General features: G+C 38.0%; 1 protein-coding gene across 11 annotated transcripts in view; it reads right to left on the bottom strand.

The window, feature by feature from the left end:
• Positions 1–4,371: 4,371 nt before the first annotated feature.
• Positions 4,372–24,749, bottom strand: part of NAA16 (N-alpha-acetyltransferase 16, NatA auxiliary subunit) — a 74,858-nt gene continuing 54,480 nt past the window's right edge. For 4 of the 11 annotated variants that reach the window (XM_041128651.1, XM_041128649.1, XM_041128650.1 and 1 more), the window contains 11 exons: positions 18,253–18,325; positions 17,836–18,005; positions 17,309–17,461; positions 14,097–14,225; positions 13,309–13,522; positions 10,998–11,191; positions 10,661–10,769; positions 10,041–10,154; positions 9,339–9,482; positions 6,509–6,606; positions 4,372–6,235 (listed from right to left, as the gene is read on the bottom strand). In XM_041128651.1, the coding sequence (XP_040984585.1) occupies positions 6,035–6,235; positions 6,509–6,606; positions 9,339–9,482; positions 10,041–10,154; positions 10,661–10,769; positions 10,998–11,191; positions 13,309–13,522; positions 14,097–14,225; positions 17,309–17,461; positions 17,836–18,005; positions 18,253–18,325 (1,599 nt within the window). In that variant the 3' untranslated portion in view covers positions 4,372–6,034. Of the gene's footprint in view, positions 6,236–6,264; positions 6,329–6,387; positions 6,607–9,338; positions 9,483–10,040; positions 10,155–10,660; positions 10,770–10,997; positions 11,192–13,308; positions 13,523–14,096; positions 14,226–17,308; positions 17,462–17,835; positions 18,006–18,252; positions 18,326–23,846; positions 23,887–24,257; positions 24,443–24,481; positions 24,710–24,749 lie in introns of those variants that run through there. The other 7 variants (XR_005933929.1, XR_003926530.2, XR_003926529.2 and 4 more) reach the window with 5 other exon arrangements.

The following is a 24,749-nucleotide window of genomic DNA, read 5'->3' as shown; positions in this document are numbered from 1 at the left end:
GCCTGACACCTTTCGTGGATCCCTGCGTATCTTTTGCGCTGCTATTTACAGAGCCAGGCCTCGAGCAAGAATAGTTTGCTTATGTTTATAGCTAGGTTTTATGACAGTTTGTTACTTGTGGTATAAACCCTCTGCATGGAGAACAGGAAAACAGCTCCCGCTCTGATCCTTGCTTCCTGGTTTGCTTTAAGTTTGAGCATTTATCATATGAAATCAGTCCTGAAAATACCATGTATTTCCTTCTCCCGCCTTACTGCATACCTAAAATACCTCTAAGAACCTCTCAAAACCCAAACCTTCTCTTAAGTGTTAACAGCATGCTCTCAAATACTTTGTCTAGACTTGAAATATGTCTAAGCAGTAAAGTCTGAGGGGTGAACAGACAGTGTATTTAGCCCCTGATAAATAACTGGAGCGAAGACTAATCTTCAAAGCCAATACATTCTGCTTCTCTTCAACAGCCTGAGGAGAGCAAGGCAGAAACTGAATTGACTGACGCTTTCTGCGTAGGAAACGGGTTCTCCCAAAAGGTGCTTCCGACCATCTGTGGGCTCAGATATCCTCTCCCAGTGTCTCTGTTCTCAGCTGGTACGAAATAAGCCCAAGCAACTACGCTCTCGACTTCAGAACCCCAAATCAACGTCTACAGAGAGCCGAGATATAGGACTACGAGTCTAATTCAGCCATTTAAGCACATACAAAACACCGATGACCTCTCTCTGCCGCCTGAAAGAAAGAAAAAGATAAACGTTTTCCTACGAGCCTACTGCAACACCAGGAAACACCTGAAAATAAAGACGACTGCAGCCTTTCCTTACTGTGAAAATATTCTGGATGCAAGACTTCCCTCTAGTGGAAAATCCACGAACTGACCGCTTCTCATTAACACCTGCAGCTTCAGGCATGAAAAACAAATGCCCGAAGTACATACGATGCTCTTGAAACAACAGATGGCAAGTGCATTCATATATGAAGGCAGGATTACGTTTGAATCTTGTCACACTTGAAGCTTAACCTCCTCCTACCCGAGTGAGTCATTATTTGGAAGTCTGGACGTGGTAGAGCTGAAGAGATGTGGGAAACTGCCCCTTCCACCATCACTACTAATTCTGGACGAAGCTTTTGTTATCCATACAAGTATCAGGTACAGGATTTTCCATTAGAGCCTGGACTTTTGGAACAGGCTTATTCCCTACAATGAGAAGTTTGTCAGCCTTGGGGTACGCCTGCCTGCCCGCTTGTGGGAACGGGAGGAGGAAAGATGGGGTTCTCGTGTGGACCCTATGCAAGACTGGTGCTGGGTCAATAAGTTCTCGTGACATTTATGTTGTTAACACAATTATTTGATTTGTGTAGGGATAAATGATAGGGATTTATAAAAGAAACCCACAATAAACCAGCTCAAACCAAAAGATTTTCCAAGAACCACAAAACAAGATTGGTAAGTAAACTTACTTACCGTAATTTATAGCAATCAAAATTAATGCATCAATAGTTTCACACCCAGACTATGTAAGGCATTTTGAAGGTTTTGCTAAGATTGAGCAAAAGAAGCCTAACCAACCTATAGATACACACTACAGCAGAATACTTAATGTAATCATATAGGTGCTCTATGAGCACGTAGCTGCAGAACATGTTGTAGAGAGCAGCAAACACACCTAACCGAAGTTCAGGTCAGAACTGCATCCGTGCCTCTCCATCATGTACATAGCTAAGTTAGTTATAGACTTAAGAAGCACCGCTGCAACTAGTGTCTTTTTCAGCTCCTCCTAAAACTGTTTCACAGGCCTCGAGGAAGGGCACAGCCACAGCAGATCTGGACCGAGACACCCAGCCATATAGGCACGTTCCTGCCACCAAAAGAGGTGCAGCATTTTCGATACCCAGCTAGTCAGCGTGGATAAATCACGAGCTGTGATGGCTCATGGTTCAATCTGCTGGTAGTGAATCCCGAGAAGAGACACATACGCTACCCAGCAAGATGCTCGCATTGCAACTGAAGATGAGCTCGCCTGTCTCACACTGTTCCTTCTGCCACTGCTTCCCCTGCACTAGTTCTGGTGATCATCTGATGAATTCATTTCATTAACCACCAGAAATTACGCTAGTCAAAAAATAAAAGTGAAACGTTTCTGTCAGTTCAGCAAGCTGAATTAGCTCTTCACTACACAATGCCCTGAATTATCTCGTACTGCCAGGCACGCTGAGATAAGCAAGGTCCTGCATTCTGCAGGCAGCCTTTTGCCAGACTGTTGCTGCATCTGCGTGCTTGCCTTCTGCCTGGACAGCAGATCCCATCTTAAGGTTCCTGCAGGTTGTTAGGGCACACATCACGCCTTGCCCACCTGCAACAAAGATTAAATTTGAAGGAGGTTGTGAGAATGCACTACAAGACTGTGAAGCATTTGAACATGGTACTGATAAAGAACTGTAGTGATATATTGACAAAAAATGGTTCTTGTTAATCTATTCAATCTTGCCTATATAGAAATGTGAATCTGCCAGAGGAAGACAGTATGCTTTCCTTGATTAGTCAAAGGGTTCTTCCTTTTTGGAAAAAAAAAAAAAAAAAAAAAGGGTAACATACTCAAGCATGTTAGAAGACCTGGAATTTGTTTTGGTCTTCAGCAATTCTTCTAGATTTCTCAGGAACAAGTTTCCAAGACTTAGCTGTAGCTCCAGTTGTAGATGATCACAGCTTCACTTCCTACACTAGTCAGTTTTTCTTAGGAGAACCACTGCTACAACCAAACAAAACTTTACCAGCCCTTACCACAAAGACTGTCTCCACTTGAAATAGGCTATATATAAACAGCTTCATTGACACAGGTCTGCTTGTGGGTGGCCACAGAAGCATTTTAAAGCAACTTACTCAGGGCCTGATGAAATTGCTGCCTCGCTCTTGATGCACTGAGGCCAGGCCAGAGTTACAGAAGAAAGGAGAGCTGTAGCATAAACAGGTCACTCCTTCTACCTCCCTGTGGGTCAATGGAATAGGGGGTGCTGAAAATAGGAAATATCCTAGTCTCCGCCTAGGATATTTTCAGCCAGCCTCATTTGAGAGAAGATAGCCAGTCTCAGATTTGAGACCCAAGATCAGGTATAGGGTGCAACTGTGCTGGGGCAAAGATGTGAGCCTCTTCAACCTCAGAGTCACCCCCACATGCTGACTCCATCTGCATTGTCCACAAATTTTTGATGCAGCCAAGCAGTTATTCTGATGCCAATGGACTGGTAAGAAAAAAGAAGCTACCTCCAGGGATGTCACATTTGCTAGAAAGGGAAAGAAGTCAACAGACAGATGAAAAAGACAGTATGAAAGACAGAGTAGAGCTAGGCCAGCCGATATATTTCAAAGTTTAAACACTGAAATGTGAAGCACTGATTCTATGACATGTAAACAGTTAGCATTCATATATTGTAGCACATTGCCTCTGGGACAACTTCACAGACCTGTTAAGTTTGATGCCTTTTCTAATTCAAGTTACTGAAAAGACACCAGATCTTTTCAGAATAGTTTAAAGAAAAACACCTTTCCTTGACATCTGTTCTTCTCCGTTATTTTTGTTATCCTTCCCGTACAACCCTACTTGCTCCTGGGAATTATCTACAGGAGTGCCAAGCGTCTATTATCCCAAGCAGGTCACATCTGCGATGAGAGCCCTGAAGAAAACTCAGCAGCTTATGCCTTCAGTGGTTCCAAGAGAAAACCAAACCATACACTGGGTGACAGAAGACTCAATTTTTATATTTTCAGAATTCTCAAGAGTTTCTACAATTCTTAGTCTAGAAATCAAAACTATTCATCTACTTTCTCAAGGAAAGAAACTGCTGAAAAAATAGCCCAGGTATTTTTGCTCAAGTCTGATTTAAAGTGTCAACTAAACAGATACCAGAGGACTGCATCAGCAGTCTAATCTATAGCACCGCAGCCTTCTTTTGAAGGCCTGAATTAAACCTCTAGCAATGTAAGTGTCATCACTATAAAAGACAGAAGAGCACCGTACCACTTCATGTCTTCACCTTATGTGGGCTGATCAAGTGCTGCTAGGGTACTGCTGAGCCAAACCAATCCCATTATGGTCACTACCTCTCCCTGCTTGAGACATCTTTGAGCAAGTTGTTCCACAGCAAATGGCACATGATGAATACATAAGACAAAAATACCTTGTCATATTTTCAAGGTGATATGTTACTATATATGAGATACATCTCTCAATGTGTTAAATAGTGATTTTTTTCCCCCCCTAACTACTTAGAGAGTTCATATTAAACCAGTGAATGTTGCAGCTAAATGGAAAAAACCTAAAGAATGTCACGGGCTGAAGTTTGATGTCCATAAATACGCAAAAATTCCAAACCAAAGGCAAGTGTGTACAAAATAATTTATTACAGCATAACATATGTTGGCAATATTTTACAGTGAGTTTTCCATTCAACAATTTTGAATCTAAACAGATGACACACAAAGGAGAATTTTAATTAGAACAGTTTATTTGTCTTAATAAAATCCCCTCTTCATGAACTTGTATTTGCCTTTGAGGGGCTAGTTAATATTACTGAAATTATTTACATTGCAGTGAAATAAAAACAAACCAAGATTGAATGATTCCATTACAGTTTCCAGAAAACAGATTTTCTGTACAAGCCACAGTATAGTTATGTTTTGATAGCAGTTCTTATAGAATGTAAAGCTGTCATATGTAGCCATTTTGTCCAGCAATACTATGCTTTAAATAGGTATATTAGATTCAGACTTCCATTTTGATGTGTTGTATACTTAATAGTTAATGCACCAGAATACAAAGTAAGAAAAAGGTTCATTATGATTTGTAGTCAGCCTCTTTGTGCTCCCTTAAATAGTTTTTAAGTGTAAAACATACTCCTCACATACCATTTGCTTTGCAGCACCTAAAGCAATAGTATTTAGGCATGAGAAGTACTGGAGTATTGGCCATATGTGGACAACTAAGACTTTTAATGGAGGTAATACAGTAAACTTACCAGTGAATTTTTATGATGTAGAGAAGGACTGTATTCCCCATTACTGTACCTTCTGCATTTGCCCAAAATTGGAGCAGCTTTTTCAACTTAAGTGTCAATAGGTGAACAGATAGGGAGAAACCAGAAGGAAAAAGAGGAAGGGGAAGATGGAACAAAGGACAAAAAACAGTATCAAATTCATTATGTTTTCTCAGGAAATTGCTTCAGGATACTCAAAAATGTTAAACTGACCATAAACTTAAGGAAACAATAGCTATGGAACACAAGGTAGATAGAATAGTTTTCAAAAAGCCTTAGTGTTTTTTTGTTTTTGTTTTTTTTTTTTTGTTTTTTTTTAACACAAACTTAATCTTCATATCCATCAACACTGGTTCCATATAAGACACACACCTGACAAAAACATGCAAACCCCCAATGCTTTCATTGCCATTGTGCTTCAAAGGAAATCAAACTGACCAAAAATAAAAATAAAATTAAAAAAAAACAAAAAAACAAAACAAAACAAAAAACCAAGAAAACAAACAAAAAAACCCAAAAAACAAAAAACCAACAAACCCAGAAAAAACCTAAAGAACAGTAGAAGACGAAGAGGGTAATTCAAGCAGCACTTCAGTCTTAATCTGCTAAAAAAGCTCAAATGATAATTTATTAACAAGATATGATCACATTTATCTGTAACAACACTTACGTGAAAGCAGTCTTTAATATCCATATTTTTTGTGAGGGAGGGCTGATGGATTATTAAAAGACTTAAAACTGTACAAGTATAAACATGAAAAATGCTGATTAAGGATAATGTTTACATAAATATTGGCAGTTTTTGTTGGGAGGAAAAAAAAAAACTAATAGCATACTCCATTTCATATAACTATCCAAATATTTTGTTTTTTTACCTGTTAAAGATATTAAAATACAACCCGGAAGAGCAACCCTGATCTGTATCCAGCCAGCATGTAATGAGAGTCAGAGTTTTGTATACATGTGTGCATGTAGGTATACACACACACACGGGCTTGCACACACTACTTCAAATTTCATTAGACAGCAAATCATGGTTAATGGCTGTATGATTCACAGATGCAATGCTGCTATCGTCCTCATTTGTGGCAGGCATAAAGGCAGACGTAAAAGGAAACAGTTTATGACATGCTGCTTGATATTCTTCACACTGAGTGTGGCAGCTTCCAAAACTACCATCAAGCAGTGCCTCAAAAACCTTTGTTAATGTCTAAAGAAACAAAAGTAACAGTTAATAAATGTGATTTGCAATTGGTTTATTACTACAAAGATGTACTGTTAAACAATACTAATCTGAGCAAACACAGGTTCTCTGTTGGTATTCAGATATCTTGTAGTTACTTAGGGGAAAAAATCTGAAACCTTGTTCTTTCAAATAATACTAATTTATCATGATATATGAAGCATGTACATTATCCTGCAGTTAAATATACATTATTTAAGATCCCACACATTTTTTGTCTTTAAATACTGTATCTTTTACCTTCACATTTTTGTCTCTCATGTTTTTATCCAATCTAGTAGCAACAGCAATTGCTTTCTCTTGTCTTGATTTGTCCAGGAAATACATCATCTTTGCACCTTATTACAAGAAAGAACACAACATTTAGATAATAGCATTCCTAAATGCAATTCCGCATATACAGACACACAATCAAAAAAACTTAGAGATCAATGTGAATTAGGACTTGTTACAAGTTTTAATAAACCATATCTTTCTCGCTTAAGTATAACTAAAAACTAACAAAACTAAAGCTATTTTGAAATTTATTAGAAGCGTAAGGATTGAGTAACACAGGAGATCTGCTTCTGCAAAAGTGAAATGCCTCACTTTACTGAAAACCTGTCAGTCAGGAAATACACATGAAGAATACATTGGTGGCTCAGTCCTTCAAATCAGCATGCTGAATGAAATCCATCCTACAAATGTAGAACTGAATAAAGGACATTTTCTCAGAGATACTTCAAATTCTTTTGGAAAGTACTGGAAGCAAGTGAACAATACAGTTACTAAACAATTGTGGAACACAGTCCAGAAGAAATTCAGACCAGTATACGTCCCTGTGGCAGAAAGTAAGGCCAAGCTGGGGCACTAACGTGGAGGTGAGTGAAATAGCTTCGGTACAAGGAAAGCGTAATGCAAGTTCGGTGCTTCACCTGGACTAGACTACACTGGGGAGAAGTAAGACACTGCATTAATGTACCTATGCAGCTTCCCAGACCACAGTTAGTTTATCAAAACTGGTCTTGGCCATCTCTGCAAAATACTGTGTTGCTCCTCATATCATAGCTGCCGTAACTTAAAATCTCATCTTAATGAACATGTAGGCATTTCATATACTTTTCCTAAATATAAAGTTCAGACACACCTCACTACATAATTACTACAAAGAACAAAAAGCTTAAGAAATCGTTTACTGAAAAAAATAAACACCCACATTCTGACTGTATTATCTCCTTTTGCTCAACTCACTTCCCCAATTATTAAATTTGTTTTCCTAATTAAAGTTTCCTAGTTCCTACTGCTTTTTATATCCAGAGGGTTTCAGAAAATAAACTGCTAGACTGAATATATGTGGGTTTGACTCATCATTGTCAAAAAACTTATTAAACTTAAACTAGTTACATTTGTTTAAAGTCAGGGGGGCTATGGTACAGAAATTGAGAAGGAATTAAAATTCTGCTTATAATTTTTTTTACTAGTAATCATCTTAAGCTAAGAAAACACTAATTTGTTACCCTCAGACTTAAGGTTTTGGTCTTTCAGACCCTTACATTTTCAAACTTGAATTAAAGATTACAGTTTAAGAAGTTATAAATTGTACAGTAAATTTAAGTCGATCACTTCAAACCCGTTTCAGCATAAACAGAAGACTGACACATAGGTGAAGACCTAGAGCTACCAAGGACACGTCTATGGTTAGTTCACTCCTGATTTCACTTTAAAATCCTAATCCCACCTTTGTTCCCACTGCCTGTAAATTGATACACTGTTGATCACAGTGATCAATGGACCCTAAGGGCCATTGGTTGACCCTAAGGAGCTTTTATGCATTTAAGCCCCTCACCTCCACACAGTGTGGATAGACTCACCTTCTTCAAAGGGGTCCCTGACATCTCTCTAACATGGGTGCCACCACTGTCAATGATCTAGCTTGGGTTCTTCTTAAAGGCACTGAGGATGTACACAGTGTGAAGCCAAACTCGGAAATATGACAGTCTTAGCCTGTACAATTACTATGACAAAGTGACTGTACTATTTTCCATAATAATGGAGGACCAGAAAGCAGAACCTGGAAAACATCCAGTTAGATGCCTAAATGACAAGAGTGGAAGAACACATTGGTAAGAATCGGGACCAATCGCCTGCTGAGATATCTGTACTTGACTTCCCAAATCTTATGCCTGCTCGCAGGGAAGTGGTGCGAGTATTCCTCTCAAGATGCTGTCCTGAAACAGGGATCTTTTAACGGCCTCTATAACTTTGGGGTAAGTTACCTAACCTACCTTTAAGAGAGATGAGCAATCTTCTGAAGCTAACTTTCTCTGGTGATTCTGGGCAGACCCTGGGTAACTTTGACAAACTAGGTGAGATTAGTACTAAGTACTTTAAGTGCCCGATAAATCTACACTTATTTTTGCTTCCTAACTGCTGCAGAGATGTTTTGTTTTCTCCTCTATTAGCTTTTCAGGTCACAAATTTTTATTCCAAAACTTTCTGTACTCAATAGACGTGACAAATTTCAATTCCAACTTCCTTTGACTTAAACTTCAGTAGCTACTTGTAGCTCTTCTACACAAACAGTGTAAGAGTGTCATATTTTAACATTTTCTTTGTTGACCATGAAGCTGTAAAGCAAAAGGAGAATAACAAGTCTGTCATGGTATTTTTACTGATGCTGTTACTACGTGACAACGCAACGAGTAGGAACAGAGACATTCCAGCTGATAAGAAAACAGGGAAAAGCACTGCATCTAATAAAAGTGATTTTTTTTGTTTTATATTTTATATCACTTCAAAAACTAGAATTTGCAACAGGAAGGATGACAGTGCTTCCATACTTGAGTATCTGTGGTGGTTTGATCGCACTTTTTGGAGGCAAGAAGCAGGTTCCTTATGCATCTAATAAAAAAAGAAAACTCATTCACTTTTTTTAACACAGTAAAAGCAGGCAGAAAAAAAACCCCAATGTGAACATGTGAATTTCTGGCTCATTAGAATTTATGTATGAATTATGAACTGCAGATAAAGATTCTGGATTTAAATCACTTCAATCATCTCCTTTTCAAGAGCATTAAGAAGTTATACAAACCTGACAGTTGGTGCTGAATGGAGGTAGCATTGTGTTTGAGAAATTCTTCATTAAAATTTTCCAAGTTTTTATTAACAAAGATTTTCTGCATTTCTTGAGTTAGGACCTTGCTCACAATTTCTGGGAGGTTACTGTGGTCAGATACTAGAAGGGGGAAGGTAAAAGGGAGAGAAGCAAAAAAAGCCATTTAAACAACTGTAGGAAACCGTGAAACCATGAAGATCACTGCTAAAATTCCCATTTTTAAAATTTGGGCACAGTAAGAAACAAAACACGTCAACACAAACATTACTGACACATTTATAGATGAAACATTCATAAAGGACGCTCTGTCATGTAAACTTTGTGGGGCAAATTCACAACATACTTCGCTTCAGTCAGAATCTCTCTCCCATATCTGCCACTTATTTTCTTAAAACTTCAGAATTTCAAGGATCTTTGGAACACCTGCTCCTCTGAAATCTAGCCAAAATGAGTTATTGGGTCCACCTGGTAGATTAATGGAGGAAGGAGTATGATACAATACATACACAGTACCCTACATAGCACAACCTGTGTTTTCTTGGTTATTACCATGGAAAACAAACCATTTAATTTTTCTTCACATCAGTTTGTGTTTCAAGAGTATTTATACATTACAAAAATATGTAGTTATGTCCTTGTACAATATAACTTCCTGTATCTTTATACATACATACGTACTTCCTACGCACATACCAGCTTTAGAGAATTTAATCAAGCACTCATGTAGCCATGGGTTATTACTGTTGATAGCAAAAGCTCTTTTGACAGACTGTAACATTAACAGAAACTTTCCTGTGGGAAGGAGAAAAAACAAAAACATACCAAAATTAAGAATACAGAACTTTTTCTCTTTATATCAACTACTGTTTTCTTTAGTAAATCCAGCACAAACATTAGAAACAAAGCCTACACAGAATTAGAAAGGAGATTTATTTTTCCCATCCAAATTGCTCAATAAGATAGAAATGCCTGCTGCTCAAACTCTGGCAACACTGCATAGATGATGTTACTATCTGTTGGGCTGCTTTTTCCCCTAGATAATTAAAGATCACACTGCAAATATCTTTCTACAGCATTTATTGGTATATACTACAACTTACTTTGCTTTTAGGTTTTTTGTTTCAAGGGTGGCTAAACAGAAGTGCTATTTCCCATATTATTACTGGGTATGATGCAAACCCCTGCTTCAGTCAAGTAAATATCTATTCCAGACCATTTTAGGCTACATACAGATAACATAGGCTGCAGTGAAGAGTTAAAATTTTGTAAAGCAAAAATAAAATTATGCAGTACTTTACCTTTTCTAAAGTATATTTCAAATGCTAATAAATGTGTTTCTATGTCATCTCCAATAAGATTCTTAAGTGGTATAAGGAACTTAATGGCTTCTTCCAATGGATTTTCTACCTGTTTTAATAAAAAGAGTGAAATTTAAAGCTTAAAATAAACGTCAAATTAGAGGACAAATATTACTTTTCTTTAGTGTAAACAGAGATAGACTACTAAAAGCTATCTTTGCATGCAAAAATTATTTTATAAAAACCTTTGGATTCTTTTAGGAGAACCTGATAGTAATCCCATATTATAGGCTTTTTATGATAATCACATGAATTTAACATGAAAGACCATGCTAACCCTTTCCAGTTTTTCAGGAACTAGCTCTTCCCTGGGTCCACTAGTTTCCTCCTCCTCTTCATCTCGCTTTTTCTTTTGATTCTTTTGTTGTCGCTCTCTTTCTGCATGTTTTCTTTCCTCTTCAAGTTTTGCTTTCTTCTGTGCTCTCCTTTGCTTGCTAAGCATTTTCTTCAGTTCTTTGGCTGAGAGATTTTCTACAGATTAAGGCAACAAACGGTAACTTGTATTAACAGAGTATTTAATTAAAAATCTTGTTTCTCTCAAACAACTCAGACATGCCACTACACTCCTCCCCCATATCAAAACGGCATACTTTTACAGCAATTTCCATAAATATCAGCACTTGCCAGACCATCATCACTATACAGTCCAACATTACTACTGGATTACCATTTACAGCATAACACAACACTTGATCTTGCATATTTTCTCCTACATAGTTGTTATGGAAACCTTGACTATTTGAACGGTTAACTATGTAAAGTTGTTACATCTATGACAGGTTTTACCTCAGAAAACGGACAATGGTTTTCAAGTGTAATACTGAACTCCCATATTAACTGTAGCTCAGCTTCCTTCTAATGCTAACTAGAAACATCCAGATGGATTTACACTCCATCTTATAACAAACTTATTATCTTTCGTTAAAGTGTCTGAACAATATACAGCCATGATAATTGCATTGCTTTTCTGCAAGTGCCATGGGATCGCTAAATGGATGCAAGCAAAAACTGATACTGTTGGCATGAGGAGAGATAAAATATTCTGGTATGTATTCGCAGGACCATTATATGAATCTTCAGGCTGCTTGCTGTGTTCAGATTTTTAGGCTGGACTAGCATTTAGATAACCAAGAAGGTTTAACAGTTGCATGAAAAGCAGAATGCACAAAACATGGTTTCCTACAAGTTCACATAAAAGTGGAGAGCCTTCAGCCTTTCCATTCACCCCTCTTTTTCCCTTCCTGCTGTCCCACTGACCTGACCAGTTTGGCCAGAATAACATTGTAGTTTCCACTCTGTTTACTGTGGTGTTTCACTGAGAACAGGATTTGTGCTAATAATGTGGCAAGGAACAGACTAATGGGCTACTAAGGGAATAACACATTTTTTTTTGTGGCTATGGCACCACGACCTCTCCACTGGGGCCCAGCCACCATTTGGAGATAGGGAAGCAAGGAGAAGCAAATGTACTTTTTACCTTATTCATACAGTGCTGTCTTCCCCGGCGGCTGAACCTACTGAATCCCAATGCACAGCAGGCAAATGAACTAACATGACTTCTTAGACCCTTCCCCACCTTAGTTTCTATGACATATTGCTATCAAGATCCTCTGTCACTCACCGATCTTACATTATATACAGGAACAAATTAAAATTGGAGAGAAAAAAGATGCAAGTTCAACTGTGCTGTGAAATCTGCTTCTTTTTCTATGTACTTCATTATACATAGACAGACATGGAAAAACTTATTCACCTCTGAATGAAAGATAAGAATATACTGGCAATATTAAGTGGCATTTTTGGTTTAGTTTAACTTCTTCCCCCATGTCAAACATTCTTCCCTTTGCAAAGAGCCAGACATTAATTTCACCCCTTTAGTCAACAGCCACTGCAGTGCTGCCAGTAGCTGTGATTCCACAAAAGGAGAAGCAACTATTTATCTTAGAGAAAAAAAACTCATAACTCACTTGTCATTGAATCCAAACCACACCCCGCTGGTTTCCTAAGAAAGTCTGCTTTCCATTTTACACTAGTTTTGAGTAATTTCCTAAATATATTTATTTTGCTAATACACACTTATCCATGTATTCTCTGGTCCTGAAGTTATGTGGAAAATGATACAATTTAATGCAATGTTAACTAGTATTACTATGTAACAAATTAGATACCCTAGATCAAAATAAAATTCTTACAATTCAGACTGCTTTCCCACAAAATCCATCTGTTGTTTCATAATTTATCTGTTAATGACATTTATCTTTTGTTTAAATGGACAAATAGTTGAACTGAATTTGATTTTTCCTCTTAATATTCTGAAATGCCATTCTTCCCCAAGTATTCCAACTATAGCTATGTTCATTCATGACCTAGTTTTACAATATGATGAGAGGAGAACAGAGCAGAGAACAAAGAGGAGGAAAGCTGTAGCATACTATCTATGATTTTTTTCAGTTACCATACTGCGACAGAAAAAAGGAAAAACTTGTGTATGTTACAGCTCATATTTATTCTATGGCACATAACTTACTTAGCTTAATAAGCTTTTACATGTGTCATACACATATGAGCCTCCATTATGGTCTAGATACCTGAATTCACTTCTTGTTCTTTGCTTTCATTGGTAAGAGGATTATCGTGGAGCTTCAAGTAGATTTCAATCGCTGATCGAGCAGCCTTGAAGTAGAAGGCATGTTTCCTGAGCACATCCTCTAATCTCAAAAGATCTACGTAGGCACGAAGAGTCATCTTTCTCATGCAGTATGTGTGGAAGTCAAATTGGTCATCTGTTATCTCAAAAAAATGCTTCAAGAAATAAAGAAAAAACACACAACTATTATGCACTTCCCCTGCTTAGTCTATTTTTTTAATTAGATGGAGACGACTAAAGTTACAACTGGTATTATTTACAGGCAATATCTAACAGGCATAGAAATATCCTTATAATACTGACTATCCAAGAGAACCTGTCAGTAGGGAAAAAGCCCACCCAGAAAAATCTCATTTTGTTAACAGGAACTATAATGTGATTGTTCAAAGACTTAGGCATTTTTTAAAAAGCAAACTGAAATGTCATTGTTCTGATTAAAAAAACAATTGGCAAAAGACAGCATAAAGTTAATGCACAAATAGTTGCATAATTAGGAGACACGGTGTTTTATATTGAATCCTTTTCACTTCAAATAATCCTTTTTCACATAATGGCGAGGGATGACATCTTATCTATTACAATAAATCATCAAGTATTAACCTGTTTTTAAAAGTCATTATACTAGAAACTTTATACGGAAAGAAAATTATGCTGATGACATCAGCAAATATCTTCATTAGTGTGTGAGAAATATTGGAAAAGAAACAGATGGCCTTCACACCTACTTACCCTTTCTACTTCGTGGCACTTTTTCAAGGCATCGCCATACTTCCCTAGCCTTTGATAAGCTGCAGCACATTCAGTCTGGAACCACATACACTGCATCTCATTTAGGTTTTCCATAGCAGAAGTTCCTTCCTGAAACAAGTGTCATGATCATTTTTTGCTATTATAATTTACCCGCTGCTTCTTTCAACTATGGCTAGTTTCAGGCCATTAGTAGGAAACAATCAATCTTTCAACTACTTGGAATACAACAGAAAATGGATGTAATCACCCAGTGACTGAGAATAATACTTGTGATACCCTATGCTCCCCAAGACAGAAAGGAATAATTTAAACGATTTAAGAAAAAAAAAAATTATCTGAACAAAATTAGCACCTCAACGGATTTTCAAGATTAACTCATGCTTGTATACACAGTCTTACTTTTACAATTTGGGGGCAGAAAACAATGTTATTTTTAAAAATCTTAAAGTTCAGCAAATAATTTTTGTTGTTTTTTCCCCTGTTGGGTATGTGGCATCTACTAGTCTAAAAATCCACCAATATATTTACGGATTTATCATGTAGTATGAATAATTACACGCTTCTTAGAACTTGTTAGTCTAAATAAGTGACATTAGATTTATACTTCATACTTTTACACGAAAAAAATCCTAGGATGTATTTTTTTATAGTTTCAGTGCTCTAGATTAAGAATAAACAAAATGAAAGTACGTTCCACATAACGTGAATGCTAGCACCAAATTTTCAGAACAGTCTTTATACTAGAAAGAAAACCCAAATAATTAAATGTGAGTTAAGATCAGATTTATCCTATCTCACCACAGGTATCTATGCTAGAGTTCCGTATTTCTTGCTCTAACATTTCCAACAAGCATACACAATGAGTTCTAGGAATCAAATTTTCAATTGTTCCTGAAAATATCTAGAAAGCTCAGATTCACTTCCAAGTGTTTTCACACCTAAAATTAAGAAGGATTAAGAAGCCTAATAAGTTTATGTGCTCCAGGAAATCCCATATATGTCTTCATATTTAGTTACACAAATAATACGTAAATCTGAACAAATTTAGATTCTTAAACACCAATGTCAAAAACACAGAATTTAAAGTGCTTACCCCACCTTTTAAGGATAGGATTTGCTTTAACATAATTTTTGTCTGTAGTACTAGCTTAAAAGAACTAAATGTTAAAGTCCAAATTAATTTAAGTTAATGCTAAATCATAATGAATAGAGTGCACATTCCTGTGCAGTTAGCTCAGATGGAATTACTGGGAAACAGCAGGTTTTGCAAACAAGGTATCCATCAGATGCATTTCCAGAGAGGTACTTAGAAGTATGATAATGAAAAATACTTCTGGACAACTACTTTTGAACAACTATTTTTTCCAGTATTTACTCGGTTGATACAGCTGGAGTACCGCATCCAGCTCTGGGGCCCCAAGCACAAGAGGGACATGTGCCTGTTAGAGCAGGTCCAGAAGAGGGTCACAAAGAATCAGAGGAACACCTCTCCTATGAAGAAAGGCTGAGAAAGTTGGGGTTGTTCAGCCTGGAGAAGAAAAGGCTCCAGGGACATCATCTACCCGGACTTGTGCAAAGCATTTGACATTGTCCCACATGACATCCTTGTCTCTAAACTGAAGAGACATGAATTTGATGGATGGACCACTCGGAGATAAGGAATTGGCTGGATGGTCACACTCAGAGTTGCAGTCAACAGCTCAATGTCCAAGTGGAGACCAGTGATGAGTGGCGTTCCTCAGGGGTCAGTACTGGGACCGGCGCTGCTTAACAGCTTTGTTGGCAACATGGACAGTGGGATTGAGTGCACCCTCAGCAAGTTTGCTGACGACACCAAGCTGTGTGGTGCAGTCAACACACTGGAGGGAAGGGATGTCATCCAGAGGGACCCTGACAGGCTTGAGAGGTGGGTCCGTGTGAACCTCATGAAGTTCAACAAGGCCAAGTGCAAGGTCCTGCACATGGGTCGGGGCAATCCCAAGCACAAATACAGGCTGGGCGAAGAGTGGATTGAGAGTAGCCCTGAGGAGAAGGACTTGGGGTATTAGTGGATGAAAAACTAAGAGCCAGCAACATGCACTCACAGTCCAGGAAGCCAATTGCGTTCTGGGCTGCATCAAAAGAAGTGTGACCAGCAGGTTGAGGGAGAGGATTCTCCCCCTCTAGTCTGCTCTTGTGAGACCCCACCTGAGTGCTGGGTCCAGCTCTGGGGCCCCCAAAATAAGAAGGACATGGACCTGTTAGAGCAGGTCCAGAGGAGGGCCACGAAGATGATCAGAGGGCTGGAGCCCCTCTCCTATGAAGACACAGGCTGAGAGAGCTGGGGTTGTTCACCCTGGAGAAGAGAAGGCTCCAGGGAGACCTTATAGCAGCCTTCCAGTACTTAAAGGGGGCCTACAGGAAAGATGGGGAGGGACTCTTAGCAGGGAGTGTAGTGACAGGGCAAGGGCTAACAGTTTTAAACTGAAAGAGGGTAGATTTAGATCAGATATTAGGAAAAAAATCTTCACTATGAGGGTGGTGAGGCACTGGAACTGGTTGCCCAGAGAGTCTGTGGCTGCCCCATCCCTGGCAGTGTTCAAGGCCAGGTTGGATGGGGCTTTGAGCAACCTGGTCTAGTGGCAGGTGTCCCTGCCCATGGCAGGGGGGTTGGAACTACATGATCTTTAGAGGTCCCTTCCAACCCAAACCGTTCTGTGATCTATAAGACCTTATTGTGGCCTTTTAATATATAAAGGGAGCTCATAAAGATGGAGAGACTTTTCACCAGGGCCTGTAGTGACAGGACAAGGGGTAACAGTTTTAAACTGAAAGAGGGTAGGTTTAGATTGGACATAAGGAAGAAGTTCTTCTCTGTGAGGGTGGTGAGGCACTGGCACAGGTTGCCCAGAGAGTCTGTGGCTGCCCCATCCCTGGCAGTGTTCAAGGCCAGGTTGGATGGGGCTTTGAGCAACCTGGGCTAGTGGAAGGTGTCCCTGCCCATGGCAGGGGCGGGGCTGGACTAGATGATCTTTAAAGGTCGCATCCAATCCAAACCATTCTGATTCTCTATAGTTATTTACCACTAAGTGTAAGAGCATTCATTATCTTAAAAGTGGACACTAATAAAACTTTTGGTCAAAAGTTGCATGAGCGAAAAATAAACTGCCAGAAGCAAACAAAACCGCTCTTCATTAAAGCAATATACTTACCCTCGTGAATTTAGAGCACATCTCCTCTGCATCCTTCACCATATTAGCTCGCAGCATGTATTTAGCACATTTAGAATTGATAAATCTGTCCGCAGTATCCAAAGACTGTGCTTCATCCATCCATTTGGCAGCTTCCTTGAGGTTACCTACATGCTGTTAGGAAAAAATTAAATCGTTACCTTTCAGTATAAGCCTGCTATTGACCAATTCCTGAAATCTATAGTTACTGCTATTTCTCCCTCAGAAATAACAAAAGGCAGTATTATTGTTCACTCCCTCCCGCCCCCAGATTTTTTTCAGAATGACAATTTGCTGTAAGTTGTGACTTGCTTTGCAAAACATAAACAAAAGGGTTTTAATTTTCTTCCTGACAGAACAGTGCCCCCAAAAAACCCGCATGAAAACCGATGCCCAAAACCATTGCTAACTGAAATACTATCCACACATTCACACCAGTTTGATGGTGGTGGGTTTTTTTTTGGTTTTTTAATAAACTAGGTACTCTACATGTCCAAATTCACTTTTACCTTGTAAATTTTTGCTTTTAAATAGAATAGTTCTATTAATGTTGGAGTGCTTGCAATTGCAGCATTAATGTAATCCAAGGCCAAAGAACACTGGCCAAGTTTGTCAAAGTGCTGTGCCAGGAAATATCGAACCCAAAGCAGTGTCGTTGGGGGCTCTTTCTCTCCGTTTTCTGCAACAAAATGGAAGAAGTTACAGTAACCAGTAAGGCTGAAGACTGCATTTGAAAAACAAACACAAAAAACAAAGCTTGGCGAATTCAGCAAATATTTCCTGCAATGCATTCATTTACTAGAAGGTATTACAGTATTACAACTATTTTCTTGCAAAAAAGTATCAGCACTTCAACAGTTCTTGGTAACTGCCATAAACAGTAATAGTAATTACAGTGTAATTAATGTAAGACCATAGAAACTTACCACATGTACTAAAAAGGTCACAAGTTTTCAAAGAGGCTTCATAACCAGTAACAAGTTCTTGGATTGTAGAAACCTGCATATAAAAAAACCCTCAAGTTATGTTCTACTATCAGGTTTACAGAAATTAACACACTGAAAAAAATACCTGGGCAAAATTAGAGAAACTATACTAAAATAATTACTTAATTTGGAAAAAAATTGGATGTATCTTCATATAGTTTCCTTCACCTTTCACAAGCTACCTTTGATCACCCATTTCGACTGGTGATACAGCAGGGAAACAGGTGTAATCTTTGGCAGCTTACAGCAGAAAGTAATTGAGTACATTTGATTAGTATCCTTTTTCAGTTGCATTTTGGAATTTTTATTTATGCTGTTAGTTTTTAAGTGTCCAAACTGATCCAACTGAAGAAAGGTGCTTTGGAAAAGACCTCATGAACTTCCCATAACAATGAAGATACAGAAGAGACTTCTGTGGTTTTCTGGCAGGCTGATATGTACCATTAAAGATCTTTTGTTGTTGTTAAAAAGGTATTGTTGCCTAGAATACAGGCTGCATCTTTTCCTATAAAAATCTATATATTGATCGATTTAAGGCTAACATTTTCCAAAATCAGACCTTGTCAACAATATTGTTGTTCATTCCACAGTTGACTCAAAATTCTCCCACAGAGTTTTGCACTCACACTATACAAGTTTGACATTTACAATACATACAAATGTTAGTATCTGTGCATTTCATGACAATGAACTATTCCAATACCAGGACTATGGCTTACAAGTGCCATGTAGTATTTCTAAGCATTTTATGAAATGCTCAACCTGTTTTGTAGCTACATTCTAAAGGTGCCTGCCATATCCAGCAAGTAACCAGCCTCTTAAGGAAACAAGAACAATACTGAAGAAATACGATCTATGATATATACCCAAAACACAGAAGGGACTTAAAAAATAGGATTTGACTGTAAGCATAGGAGGATAACAGCTACATTCACCAATCAGGTGAAACCTATAGATGGTTAAACACTAAACCTTCAGTGGTTAAAAGTAAGATGATCTCACATAAAAAAAAAAATTGGTTGCAAGAGTAAAATCAAAAAGGTCATGGAGAGACAGCAAAATTTAAGAAAGCAGAATTTGACAAAGCATGCATCCACTTCAAGATACACTTTGGGAGAGAACGGGAAGGGAATAAACCTTGTTCTAGAAGATCAAAGTATACAATTTGAAGGATTCTGTATTTAATCTAATTCAGCACAACAGGCAAGAAAAGCAGAACAAGTTGTTTCAAAGAGAGCAGAGAAGGTGAGATGCCCAAGTCATACACAGGCAGTGTAAATATCTCAAGTATAATAAAACATATAAACACATACACATTCTGGAAAGCTCTGGGCAAATCTTGTACGAAATGGTTTCTGGTAGCAAAATCTCATCAAATATAATAAAATGTTACTAGACTTCAAATAACTACAAAGTGATAAAGGAATGTAAAGAAGTCACAAGTAAATAGACAAAAGCAAATAAATGCATTAAGCTGTTCTCTGGCCTCAGAAATCTATTTCCTAAAAGAAACCTTCAACCACCTCAGAAAATCTTTGAAGATTCTCTTCTCTACAATGAGTCCAAATGCAGAAGTAAGCATCTGCTTCAGGTAGCAGGCTTGCTGTGTGTATGTAAATGCAACAGAGCTAAGTGTTATTTCCTTGCTGCTTTTCACTGCAACTTCGAAGTATTCCCAAAGTTATTCTCATCTGGCTGTTAGTATACTCAAATTCCTTTGACACCAACCAGCTTTACTGGACTGCAAGTGAACTGCGTGTAAAGGGAGAGAGACCCCTTCATTTCTTTAATAAACATACCCACCCCCCCGCCGCCCCATACCATTTTTTCCAGTACTGCACACTTGGAGTATGGCTTCACAGCTGGACAAACACCATGCTACCACCAAAAAGAATGGTGCCATCATCTCCAAGCCACACATGCCTGGTCTCTGCTTTGGGTCAGTGCTAGTGGCTGTATCCAGGCTTACAAGTGATTTACTCCCTGCTCCACCTCAGCATACAGATGCCCAATTACTAGTTCCATCATCGGGGGAGTTGGCAGTGGATAGATCTGGGGTAGTGATACAGGAAGAAAGCCTCTCTTCCTAGCAGGAGGGTGTTCAATTAGGTTACAGCAACAGTAAAATCAAATCCTCTGATCTTGAGGTGATGGAGAATACCAAACTGTACCATGTTTTAAAAGATGCTAAGTCCTTCCATGTTCAGAACTCTGCAGTGGTTTTGGCTTCTACAGTCCAAGAAACTACACTGGAATTGTCATTAATGAAAAATACTTTGAACAACACATTTGGAAACAAGTATTCAATGAAAGCAACAGCTACAAAAACAATGTAAATCTGTCAGTTAGGTTATTGCAGACATTGTTGATGAAAATGACAGTATCTTTGTTTCTCATGATTACTCAATTTTTTTCCTCCCTTTTTATGCTTATGCTTCAGTCTCTTGCTAGTAATTTAGGAAAATAATTCCATGTTCATCTGCTGCTTCAGGGAACAAATGATCTGGAAATATGAACCCTAATTTCTGTGTGCATATTAACTGCAAATTTAGCAGTAAAATCTGTCTCTTGGATTTACTACCATATATTAGCTGTATTCTGGAGTCACCACTGCCATCTTAAAGGCAATAATATTTTACTATTTCTAAATGTTACAGCATTCTTCATAAAGATCATTTTACAATTTCTAAAAATCAAGCTGAGGTATCTGGAAATACCATGACACTGACCATGAGTTAATTTCAAACCGTATTATTCTAGGAAAAAAGTTTCAGTTATTCCCTTGCCATGGATCTGAAAAAGCTTAAGGTATTTCAAAAGCATAAGTGAAGTCATCAACAAATCTCAGGTTTTGTTATGACAAGAATGGAGCCAATTCCAGAACTGGGGCCACCAGCTTCAGAAGCCTCGTAAATAATAAAAATTCAAACCTCAAACCTTTTCACAGGTCACTACCTACAACTTTAATTTCATTACAAAAGAACAATAAGCTAAGAAGCATGAATCCAAGAAGGGGGAAATGGGCTTTAGCCTTCCCCATTAGCAGAGATAAATGAAGTGCTCGTTTTCCCTCCTATACCTTATGTAAAGATTAAAATTGCACATGCTCACAAACCAGTACAGATTCTTGTCAAGTGTAATAAATCTGGAAAGTTAAAAAAGCATCTTCCACACTCTGTACTACTTGAGGCAAAGATTCCACAAAGGCCAGAATGGTCTTTTTTATCCATTCCCGTGCAGTTTATCTCCATTGGAAAAGATGGTTTCATAAGTAAACTTTGAGTAAATGCCTTTAAATGATTGTTTGAGAAATACAAACTGAGACTGGAATAAATATCATACATACACTTCTTAAATTCTTTTTAAGCTGTAAGAAACAAGAACACAATTCACTTCAACGCCAATTCTGAATTACTTCTTCTTGTGAGCATTAGTTTTTAACTCCCTGATTATACTGAGAAATATTTTGTGTCCCCTTTTGTAAGGGACAGCCTAAGGGAAAGTTACTGTTTTCCAGGTGAATGGCTGATGGCTAGAATTCTTTTATCATCACTTGTAGCTATTACAGTGGCACCTATGGGCCAGTCATTAAATGGAAATCTGTGCTGCATGCTATGCCATATACCAAGTGACTCCTGCCACAGAAATTTTTCTTTAGACAAAGACCAAAAGGGGACTATCAAAGATAAGAACAAATGGGATGTTAGGGCTACAGTAGCCTAAATCCTCGTTTGATTTTTTCCTTCCCCTCTATACTCCATGTAAGAGGTAAGTTGAATGGAATGACAAAGGAATGAAAGTAAAGAGAAAAGCAACACTGAAAGGTTTTTAAGAAACATATGTAACAAAAGTGAGGTGAAATCCATAATGGAAGATGAAATCAGCCCATAAGCACAAAGCAGGGATGCAAATTTTTCAAAGAGAAGGCCCAAACTCTATGGTTCATCACTATGGAAGTTAAATTACTAAATTGATTGTATATCCTATTATTACAGCAGTTGGGCAAAATATTTTGTAATAGACTTCTGTTTCAATGACAGCCTTGAAAACACTAATACTATATTTCCTTCTTCAATGAAACAACTACAAGAAAAGGAACTGAATTATTAATACCAATCATAGAAATATTGTGATGTCCTATAGAGTGGTCAGACTTAAGCTGTGTCAACAGCCTTTTTTTTTTTTTTTAAAGGATTCAGCTTGTTAATTTATCAGTCACAATCACTACATTTAAGCTTTTTTTTCAGTTGCTGCCATTATAGATCAGTAAGAAGTTACCAGCACTTCCAGTGCACAGATTAAAAGCTACTGTAGGCAGTTTCAGAAGCAATCCATACATTTAAGGTTTAGCACAGATTTGAGTCCCTACCTTTTGAATGCCTGAGAACATGTTAAGTATTATCTGCACTGTTCTCAATAGCAAACAGCCAAAAGGGAAAGTTTGAATACTGCTACTGAGATTTGAAGTTTCAAGGTGCATCTATAAAGCTGCCCAAACAAGGAAATACGCTACTGACCTGTAGATATAGATGCAGTGGTGGTCTTAAGGTTAAGAAAATTTAGTTATGCATTAGTGCAGAAGAATCTCCAGGCGAATCCCAGAAATACTTCAGAAAAATGTGCTCTATTATGTGCTTTTGTAAAGAAATTTAACTATTACAAAATTCATACATATTTACACTACTGAGACACAGGCAAGGTGTACATTATCTTGCCTTGAACACCATCAGCAATGAAAAGGCTACAAAACAGCAGGGAAGTGTAAAAAGACAGCAGACAGGAACAAGGTCACACATTACTTGGCACAAATATGTGCAGAGTGACATTTAAATCACTCAGATGGCCCATCATCATCATGCATCGAATGGATCACTTCTGGGAATTACCACACAGTAGGAGACTGATGCTTCACAAAACCACTTTGAATGTTTCTTTATGGAATGCCTAATAATCATATATACTAGAAGCTAAGTATTTGCATGTTGGTTGTTTTTGTTTTGTTTTTTAAAGAGAACTAAAACTTTTTAAAGACTAGCTATTCACAGTTCTGTACTACATCTACAATAATTTTAATTATTCAGTTACTTTAATGAGAGTAACTTTTTCTTCTCCTTTAAGCAGCTGCACAGTTCACTGCAACCCATTCCAAAACAGTAACTGGTGTCTTTAAGAGGACGCTGCTGTCTCAGAAAATAGTCCAACCTCGCCTCAGTGGCAAATCTACAAGGTTCTGAAATTTCAGCGTCTCAAATTGTACCTTGTTCTTCAAACAAAATTCAATGGATGCTACAAGTTTGAGAGCCCCCCATGACAGAGCTGGAGACTTTTCCATGTGGGAACACTCTGCCTGATTCCCTTCATAACCCTCCACAAAGGGCTAGAGGAGAAAAATTAGCCAACAGTTCTTCAGTTTCCAGTACGTGACCCAATGAGGCTTCTCTTAAGAAACTTCTGAGTATTTACTTCTCCTTAATTACAGCAGATAGGTATAAAAAAAAAAAAAAAAAAAAAAAGAAATTTCACAAGAATCTCACCTAATCAGATTCATCTGTCTCAGAAAGCTCTTGAATTGAACTGTAAGAGAAGGATGACATAGAAGGATCATTCTATATTCAAAAGCCATCTAGTATCAGTACTTAGACTGGAAAAAACAAAGAGCTGAAAGTCTGGGTGCTTCTTATTCCCCACATACACAAAGGCTTGCACAAACACACACCTCCTTCGAAACACTCAATAGTGAAGCAGTACGTAAAACCTTCTGTTGCAGGAAAAAGATCTGTAACATCCAGGAATCAGAACTGCCTTGGTATTACTGAGCAAGTATCTTCCAAATAGTTAGCAGCCTGAAAAAGTTCAAACACTAACTGTATTTTGGCACAAGTATCAGATATATCCTATACAGGCATTCCCTTCATTTCAGAGGCAGTTCTTACATGGAGCATTACCTTTCCGAACTTCAGTTTGCAGACAATTTTAAAGACAACTGTAGCCCTTCCTGAGGGGGGAGTGGGTTGCTGCCAAACTTTTCTCCTCCCTTCAAAATAAGGGAGTAATTTCACAGGAACATCTTCTCTTATATTGATAAAGCACTTCTACTGTTCTAGCAAAAAGATGTCTACTGCAGAAGGGCCTGAAAGAGAGAGGGAAAACAGGAGGTAGAAGGGGATACCCTTCATGAACCTGCTCATCTTCCACAGGATGAAGGTCTTCTGTGCTGGCAATGAAATAGGGTGTTTCCTAAGACAGATATTCTCAATTCTGGAATCTGAAAATTTGGCTCAGATGTCAGACAGCGGCATTTTCTTATGATTCAAAGTGTCAACATGGGTGGTCTTCATCACTGGGAAGCTTGATTTCTCAACTGGTTCCGAGTGGGAGAAGGACTGCAAAAACCAACCTGTAAAGGCAATATTTCTGCATGTCGCATTTTCACTAAG

Source organism: Aquila chrysaetos, chromosome 14, assembly GCF_900496995.4.
Source record: "Aquila chrysaetos chrysaetos chromosome 14, bAquChr1.4, whole genome shotgun sequence".
Classification (NCBI taxonomy): Eukaryota; Metazoa; Chordata; class Aves; order Accipitriformes; family Accipitridae; genus Aquila; species Aquila chrysaetos.
This window is presented reverse-complemented; position numbering and strand designations above follow the sequence as displayed.